General features: G+C 35.9%; 2 protein-coding genes across 2 annotated transcripts in view; one reads left to right on the top strand and one right to left on the bottom strand.

The window, feature by feature from the left end:
* CBG19533 overlaps window positions 1-7,691 on the bottom strand; it is a gene marked incomplete at both ends in the record, with an annotated part of 9,954 nt that extends 2,263 nt beyond the window's left edge. The window contains 4 exons of the mRNA XM_002646801.1: window positions 1,286-1,371; window positions 2,431-2,491; window positions 5,731-6,160; window positions 7,686-7,691. Of these exons, the coding sequence (XP_002646847.1) occupies window positions 1,286-1,371; window positions 2,431-2,491; window positions 5,731-6,160; window positions 7,686-7,691 (583 nt within the window). The remainder of the gene's footprint in view (window positions 1-1,285; window positions 1,372-2,430; window positions 2,492-5,730; window positions 6,161-7,685) is intronic.
* CBG19534 lies at window positions 141-664 on the top strand (the record flags this gene model as incomplete). The annotated part of the gene is made up of 2 exons (XM_002646802.1): window positions 141-317; window positions 440-664. Coding segments are annotated over 2 exons (402 nt in total), but the record flags the coding sequence as incomplete, so codon positions are not given.
* Window positions 7,692-8,995: the final 1,304 nt, after the last annotated feature.

Here is an 8,995-nt window from a genome sequence, read left to right as displayed (position 1 = left end):
AAATTACGTGTGCACAACTTTGACGCCATGGCGCTGCGCACTGACGCACTTTTGGTGCGCAATTTTTTAAAATTTTTATTAATTATTTCATTATTTATTAGTTTGCCAAGTTTCATCCCAATCGGTTATGTTTTAGGTAAATGACAGCGGCAAGTCCTCATCGTACTCTGATCGTCGACTTTTACAAGCGAGGTTTAAGCACAGGAGACATTTCTAAACGACTCGGAGTGCACCGAAACACGGTTTTCGCGACCATCCGTCGTTTCAACCAGCTTGGCCACCTCAAGGACCGTACGGGAAGAGGAAGACCGAGGACTGTAAGAACTCCAGCGAAAGTCAAGGCCGTCCGGGAGAAAGTCAGGCGAAATGCTCATCGTTCCATGAAAAAGATGTCAGATGACATGGATATCTCCTATACATCAATGAGGAGAATTGTCAGAAAAGAGCTGAAGATGACCTCTTATCGAGCACAAAAGCTGCTATTCTATCCCAAGCCAATAAGGAGAAACGGCTCATCAAAGTGAAGCGCCTTCTCGCTGGCACGCGCAAAATGGATCATCTTATCACCATCTTCTCGGACGAGAAACTCTTCAGTGTCGAGGCTGAATTTAATAGCCAAAACCACCGAGTGCTGGCCACAATATTCAACAAGCAGCTGAGCGTGGTAAAACAATCCATCGAGCCTCTCATCCTGCGAGCATCATGGTTTTCGGAGCGGTTTGCTATGATGGGAAGTGTCCGCTTGTTTTCGTTGATAAAGGCGTGAAAATCAACCAAAAATACTACGTTGAGGAGATTCTGGAGAAGCATGTGCTACCGTGGGCTCAAAACCACTTCGGTCAGAAGAAATACATCTTCCAGCAAGATGGAGCGCCTGCTCATACCGCAAAAATGGCTCAACAGTGGTGCAAGGACCACTTCCCCGCCTTCATACCAAAGGACGAATGGCCGGCTTCGTCGCCTGATCTGAACCCGCTCGACTACTCCGTATGGGGAGTTCTGCAGAATAAGGTCTGCGCAAGACCTCATGCAAATATCGAGGCCCTGAAGAAGTCGTTGTCTGAGGAATGGGACAAATTATCCGTCGAATACCTGCGTGCCACCATTGATGCCTTCCCTCGACGACTTCGTGCCGTGGTCGCTGCCAAAGGAGGTAGAATCGAATAATTTTTGTTGAATTATGATTTCAAGCGTTGAAATAAACTATCTGTTAAATTTCGTCTTAATCTCGCATCTACTTCTGGAGATAACGTCATCTACACTTGCACACGTAATTTTGGCGGACCCTGTACATCATAAGCCATTGCCAACTCCTGTGGCAGCACAACCGGCGTACACTGAACCATCGGCCAGACACCTGCAGTCAGCACTCTTAACGATATATCAAAAGGGAGTTTCTGCCCTTTTGGCCCTTCAAGCCAGTCCCTGAAGCTGTTGGCCAATTCACGATCATTGTCGAAAATTTGGAATGTTTTGTTTTCTTCAATACTCTCCAATTTCAGCTTTAATTCTTGCAATTCTTCGCGAAGTTTCTCATTTTCTTCATTCAATTTTTGACGAATATCACTGAATTTCTCATTTTCTTCTGTCAGGATATTGATTTTTTCGTTTTGCTCTTTTTGTATTTTTCTAGAATCCTCCAGTTCTAGAAGAGTTCCCTCATGCACATCTACATAATCTTCAAATTGTTTCTTTTGAATTTCGCGCTCTTTTTCACACCAGCAAACTCTTCCGTCAACTTCGCGATCAAAATTTCTCGATTTTCCTGTTCTTGGCTTTTTTGTGAAGTCAGATTTTCTTCAAAATCCTCCAATTTTCGCTTCATTTCTCCCAATTCTTCGCGAATTTTTTCATTTTCTTCATTAAATTTCCCACGAATTTCGACAAATTTCTCATTCTCTTCTGTTAGAATATTGATTTTCTCCTCTTGCTCTTTTTGAATTTTTCTAGAATCTTCCAGTTCCAGAAGAGTTCTCTCATGCACAGCTACATAGTTTCCGAATAGCTTCTTTTGAATTTCGCGCTCTTTTTGATTCTCGACGAGCTCTTCTGTCAAATATTGTTGGCTTTTTTGCGACGTCAGATTCTGAAAAAAACATTATTTAACTAGAACTGTGCCCAAATGACAACCTCGATAACAATATTTTTCACTTCATGGAGTCCAGTTTGAAGCGCTTGAATTTTCGACAACAGCATTTTATTAGTATCTGTCATTTTCTAACTGAAAATTTCTTTGAAAATGCTGGAATTTCCGTGAAAAGAGTTATATTAAAGTTGAAGAAATAATGGAGAGAAAACCAATAGATAAAGTAAATCGCAGAAAAATACAGTACTGAAAAGAAAATGGTTCTTCATTGAAATAGGTCGAAATGGGAAAAAAAATATCATTGGGTAAGATAATTTTTCTAGAAATATGAGTTGGAAACAAACAGTGTAGACTCCTTTTGAATATTGTAATAGAATAGTGTGCGAGTGTCATTCAACGGCTTTCCTGGAAAAAATAAGTTTATCATCAATTTTTATCGAAATTTTCAGTACCCTCTATAGACGAGAAGGAAATCATTACACAAGATTCCTTTTTTGCACATTTTCTCCTTCACATCTACAATTGTATCGGATTTTTTAACATCCAAAGTGATATATCTTCTGATTTTAATGAAAATTTGGAATGCTTTGTTTTCTTCAATATAAATATATATTTCAATTTCCATAAGAGATATCGAAAATCTGTGATTGATAAAATATTGGGAATATTATGATAACCAATTTATCAGTTGACAAATTTTTAATATCTCTCACAGAAATCGATATAATTAAGCTCAAAAGTTATGGTTTGAGTGGGATGCTATTAAAGGAAATACGGTAGTTTTAGAAGAAAAAAACTTTTTCAAAAATTCAAGTATTTCTCACTGTTAGTGAAAAGGTATGGATAGCCAATTATCTGATTTATGAGTTACACCCCTTACCATACTTGTAACGGGCCGGGCCGAGCCGGGCCTGGCTTTTTCCCAAATTTTGGAGGCCCGGCCCGGCCCGGTGGGCCTGTCATTCCACAAGTTTTGAAAATTTCAAAAAACACATAAGGGGGGACCCTTATGTGATTTTTTTTCGATAAAAAAATTTTTTTCGAGTTTTTTAGAGCAAACAGACAAACAATCCAAGAAGCACAAAAAATATAAAAAAATGTATTGAGAGCTCAAAATTCGGTTCAAAATGACAAAATTTTTGGTACCGGGCCTTCCGGGCCGGGCCCTGGCCTTGAAATTTTCCTCAGGACCGGCCCGGCCCGGAATTTTCAGAATTGCAGAATCCACAAAAAATTTGAATGAAAATAACAAATCAGAATTTGAGAGATTAAAGTTAGAAAGAAATCGAAATTCGGAAAATTCAAAAAAAAATGGAATTCAGAAAGCTGAAGCAAAAACGAGTGATTTGTAAAATTGAGGTCAATTTCAAAAACGTTTAAAGTTTCGAACTTTCGTCCTCGTTTTGTGATTGAAAATCAATGTATGTTATCAGTTGAATGTACTCTCTTGCTAACTCTTAAGTTATCTACTGTCATCTGTCACCAATTTCCTTTCTTTTCTTCTTATCAGTTCTGTAAATATTTTGATTTCGAAATATATGCTATTTTAATTGTGGCGGTTGTCCTTTTTGATTTCTCTGAAAGTGCTTTTTTTCAGCAAACTACTATTCGAAGAATGCTAAAACTCAGAAGTTGAAATTTACGACATCAACTTTGAAGATTTTCAGAAATTTCTGGAGCTTCTCTACGGAGAAAGGTCAGTTGATGGTGAGATACAGTAATCGAGGGTACAGTAATTTTGATTTTTTTGAAAAATCTGAGAAAATTTATATAAAAATTTTTTAAAAATGTTAACAGAGAAAATCGATCAACTTGGGATTAAATCCAACAAAAAAACAACAGGAGAAATGAGAATATCAACAAAAAGAAATTGACTTTCTGAGCAGTTCGCCCATTACATTATGATCCAAATCGTTGATATTTGCTGGGAGGACGGATCTGACATCTTCAATTGTCTTGATTTTTTCCATGCAATTATTCTAGAAAAAACTGTTTGTTTATTAAAATTTTCAACGGTTCTACCTTGAGATTTTCCAGATGATAGCGTGTGGCCATTTCCAGTTTCTTCTTCAACGACTTTTTCGATTCCTTCAGAAGAAAATTCTCGCATCGTCTGGTGGCTGTTTTCGCATCGTACATATCAGAATAATAGAAGCTTTTACCATCAATAGCAAGTTCGCCGTAAAGAACTTCAAGGAAATAGTGAAAATCATCTGGATCAATTCCAGTCAGTGTCACTTTCAATTTCTTGGATTCTGCGAAATTTCCGAGCAGCAGAGCTTTGAAGAATGACGACTGGGCAGCGAGAAACTAGAAAAACTATATTTATTGAGAATTCTATATCAAAATAAATCTCACTTTTCTCAAAACGTAAAACTCCTTTTTGTTAACGACAAGGATCACATCTGAATCGTCTTTATTTGATTCATCAAATTTTCGAATATTCTCTTCGCTGAATCCAGAAGATTCGATGATTTCCACATGTCTATCTCTCTATCTCTCTCTCTCTCTCTCTCTCTCTCTCTCTCTCTCTATCTCTCTCTCGCTCTCTCTCTCTCTCTCTCTCTCGCTCTCTCTCTCTCTCTCTCTCTCTCTCTCTCTCTCTCTCTCTCTCTCTCTCCCTCTCTCTCTCTCTCTCAGATGATTTTCTTACCTGGCGGTCTCCAGGAAAATCAGTAGTCTTATAGTCAGAAAAATAAAAAATGAAAGTAGACTCCATTCAGTTAGGTGTCTAAGAATACAGGAAGAAGGGTGGAATTTCGACAAAAATAGAAAAAAATAGCTCCATTCATTTAAAGGAGCTAAAAATTATTAGGCGCGCACATTGCGCCATTTGAAGAGTAGAATGAAATGACTGATGGAGGACGATGGGCGAACGGAAAACGAGGGAACATGGAAGCTAGAGACAACAAAGATGGGAGAAACGCAGAAGTCTTAGAAATTGCATATTGAGAGGAAATGAGACGCAGCGTTGTCCTGGTACTAACAGACTAGTTGCGTTTTTGCTTGACACAATCGCGAACGGTTACTCAACAGATGACCGCAACGCCGACACGCGACGTGTCCAAAAATCGAGGATCCAATATATTTTCTTTTTCAAAATTTACCCAGAAATACCTATATTTCGAAACATTCTGTGTTTCTGAAATTCCAAGATTTTGAAATTCTGAAATTCTGAAAATCTGAGATTCTGAAATTTTGAGATTCGTTGAGGTTATGCAGATTATTTTCTGAAATTCCAAGATTCTGAAATTCTGGAATTCTGAGATTTTGAGATTTTGAGGTTCTGAGATTCTGAGATTCTGAGATTTTGAGGTATTGCAGATTTTTTTTCTGAGATTCTGAAATTCTCAAAATCTGAGATTCTGAAATTCTGAGATTTTGAGATTCTGAGATTCTGAGATGTTGAGATTAAGAGATGATGAGATCCGGAGGTTTAGAGATTCTGAGATTTTGAGGTTCTGAAAAGTTTTTTTCTGAAATTCCAAGATTCTGAAAATCCTAAATTCCAAAATGCTGAAATTCTCAGATTTTGAAATTCTGAGATTCTGAGATTCTCAGATTTTGAAATTCTGAAATTCTGAAAATCTGAGATTCTCAGATTTCGAGATTCTTCGAGAATTTTTTTTGTAACTCTCAGTAACCTCCATAGACGAGAAGACAATTATTACAGAAGACTCCTCTTTTGAACAATTTCTTTTTCACATCTGCAATTGTATCGGACTTCTTCATATCCAAAGTGATATAATGTCTGATTTTAATGAAAATTTGGAATGTTTTCTTTTCTTCAAAATCCTCCAATTTTCGCTTCATTTCTCCCAATTCTTCGCAAAGTTTCTCGTTTTCTTCATTCAATTTTTGACGAATTTCAATGAATTTTTTATTCTCTTCTGTCAAGATATTGATTTTCTCCTCTTGCTCTTTTTGTATTTTTCTAGAATCTTCTAGTTCCAGAAGAGTTGGCTCATGCACAGCTACATAACTTTCGCACAGCTTCTTTTGAATTTCGCGCTCTTTTTGATTCTCGACGAGCTCTTCTGTCAAATATTGTTGGCTTTTTTGCGACGTCAGATTCTGAAAAAAACATTATTTAACTAGAACTGTGCCCAAATGACAACCTCGATAACAATATTTTTCACTTCATGGAGTCCAGTTTTAAGCGCTTGAATTTTCGACAACAGCATTTTATTAGTATCTGTCATTTTCTAACTGAAAATTTCTTTGAAAATGCTGGAATTTCCGTGAAAAGAGTTATATTAAAGTTGAAGAAATAATGGAGAGAAAACCAATAGACAAAGTAAATCGCAGAAAAATACAGTACTGAAAAGAAAATGGTTCTTCATTGAAATAGGTCAAAATGGAAAAAAAAATATCATTGGGTAAGATAATTTTTCTAGAAATATGAGTTGGAAACAAACAGTGTAGACTCCTTTTGAATATTGTAATAGAATAGTGTGCGAGTGTCATTCAACGGCTTTCCTGGAAAAAATAAGTTTATCATCAATTTTTATCGAAATTTTCAGTAACCTCCATAGACGAGAAGGAAATCATTACACAAGATTCCTTTTTTGCACATTTTCTCCTTCACATCTGCATTGTATCGGATTTTTTAACATCCAAAGTGATATATCTTCTGATTTTAATGAAAATTTGGAATGCTTTGTTTTCTTCAATATATATATCCTCCAATTTCAACTTTATTTCTCCCAATTCTTCGCGAAATTTATCGTTTTCTTCATTCAATTTTTGACGAATTTCAATAAATTTCTTATTATCCCCTGATAATATATTGATTATTTCCTCTTGCTCTTTTTATATTTTTTTTGAATCTTCCAGTTCTAGAAGAGTTCGCTCATACACATAAACATAGTTTTCGAACAGTTTCTTTTGAACTTCGCGCTCTTTTTGAATCTCGGCGAGCTCTTCCGTCAACTTCGCCATCAAAATTTCTGGATTTCCCTGTTCTTGTTGGCTTTTTTGCGAAACCAGATTTCCTTCAATATTCTCAAATTTTCGCTTAATTCCTCTCAATTCTTCGCGAAGTTTATCGTTTTCTTCAATCAATTCTACACCAATATGAAGGCAATACTTATTACCTTCTATCATCATATTGATTTTTTCCCTTTGCTCCTTTTGTACTTTTCTAGATTCTCCTAGTTCCAAAAGAGTTTGCTCATGCACGTCGACATAATCTTCGAATTTCTTCTTTTGAATTTTGCGCTCTTTTTTCAGTTCTTCAGTTTGTATCGATTGATTTTCTAGAACTTCCGGAGACAGGCAATTTTCACTTACTCGAATTCCTCATTAATTTTGGACATTTTAGTGCTGAAATCACTGAAAAATCGATGAAAATCGTGAAAAAATTATACAGAAATTTAAACAAAAAGGGGAAAACCCGATTTTAATCGACAAAAAAAGCGAAAACATTAAAATTGCTCTGACTGCGACAATATATGAAATGTATAACAATAAGGCACTCAAAATGCATAAACTAGAGATTTCGGTTGAATTTTGTAATCGGCGATGGTGAAATTGTCCTGGAGAATGTGACCTAAAATATCGATTTTTTGAAGTTTTTCAATTTTTTTTTGTATTTTACCTCCATAGGTGAGTCTCAGAATTTCCAGAGGAATTTTCGATTTTTCCACGATTTTCGCTTTCACATCGGCAATTTTATCGATTTTTCTGACTTCCAAAGGGATATCTTTTCCGGCTATGACCATAATTTCGAATGCATTTTCTTCGGGAGTTTCGGGCAAAATTTTCACTTTTTTCAGCGCGTTTTTGATTTCATCGATTTCTTTTTGGATTTTCGCATTTTCCAGAGCGATTTTCTGTCGGAGAATATATCGTATATTTTGCATGTCTTGAGTGATCATAACGATGACGTTATTTTGTTTCTTCTGAATTCGCCTAGATTCTCGTATTTCCAGACGAATCGACTCATTTTCAGCCACAATACTCTCCATACGCTTCTTCATTTGATCCTGCTGACATTTTATCGATTTTTCGAAATCCGAAAATGACGATTTCAGAATTTTCAGACTTTCCGGTTTCTCCAATTCTTCATTATTATTTATTTCTGAAATTCGTGTGTCCTTGATTTCTTCGATCTCTTTTTGAAGCGAATCGATTTTGAATTGTTGAATTTCCCGCCATTTTTGAGATTCCTCGAGCTCGTCTGTCAGCTTTTTCACCAGTTTTTTGTGAGACTTTTGCTTTTTCGATTGATTTTCCAAAAAATTCTGGAAAACGGCGAGTTCTTTGTTCCCGACATGGTTAGGGATGCTCTGCAAAAATTCGATAATTTTCAGATTTAAACGGATAATTCATACTTTTTCAAGTTTGCAGTTGACATCTGTGATTTCAGTTTTGAGCGATTGAATTTTCGAAAAAAGCGTTTTTTCCGGCATCATCATTTTGCTGAAATTCGAAAAATTGGTTGAAAATCGAGCGAAATTCGAGAAAAAATAAAAAAATTCGGAAAAACAGTGAAAACAAGAATTACAGTACCTCAAAGGCGCATAACCTAAGCGTTAACCAACAAATTTTAAAATGTTCCTTTAAAGTACTGTAATATTAGAAAAAATAGTGAATTTCACCGATTTTCGCGAGTTTCAGTACTTTTCTGTGACTGAAATTTTTGTTTTTTTTTGTGTTAAAAATTAAAGACTTTGCTTGAATTGTTGAAAAAGCGAGCAAAATTCAGAGAAAAATCGGAAAAAATCGATGAAAAACAAAAAATTAGAAAACTACAGTACCTCAAAGGCGCAAAACCAAAGCGTTAGTTAGCGAATTTTGAAATGTTCCATTAAAGTACTGTATTTTAAAAAAATTCGAATTTTTGTTTGAAAATCTACAAAAGAGTCAAAACTAGTCGCAAAAATTGAAAAAAAAGGGAAAATCGGG

The sequence above is a fragment of the Caenorhabditis briggsae genome (genome assembly GCF_000004555.2).
Source record: "Caenorhabditis briggsae complete genome, chrII, whole genome shotgun sequence".
NCBI classification, from domain to species: Eukaryota; Metazoa; Nematoda; class Chromadorea; order Rhabditida; family Rhabditidae; genus Caenorhabditis; species Caenorhabditis briggsae.
Note: the sequence above shows the minus strand (reverse complement) of the source record. Positions and strands in the feature narration are given on the sequence as shown.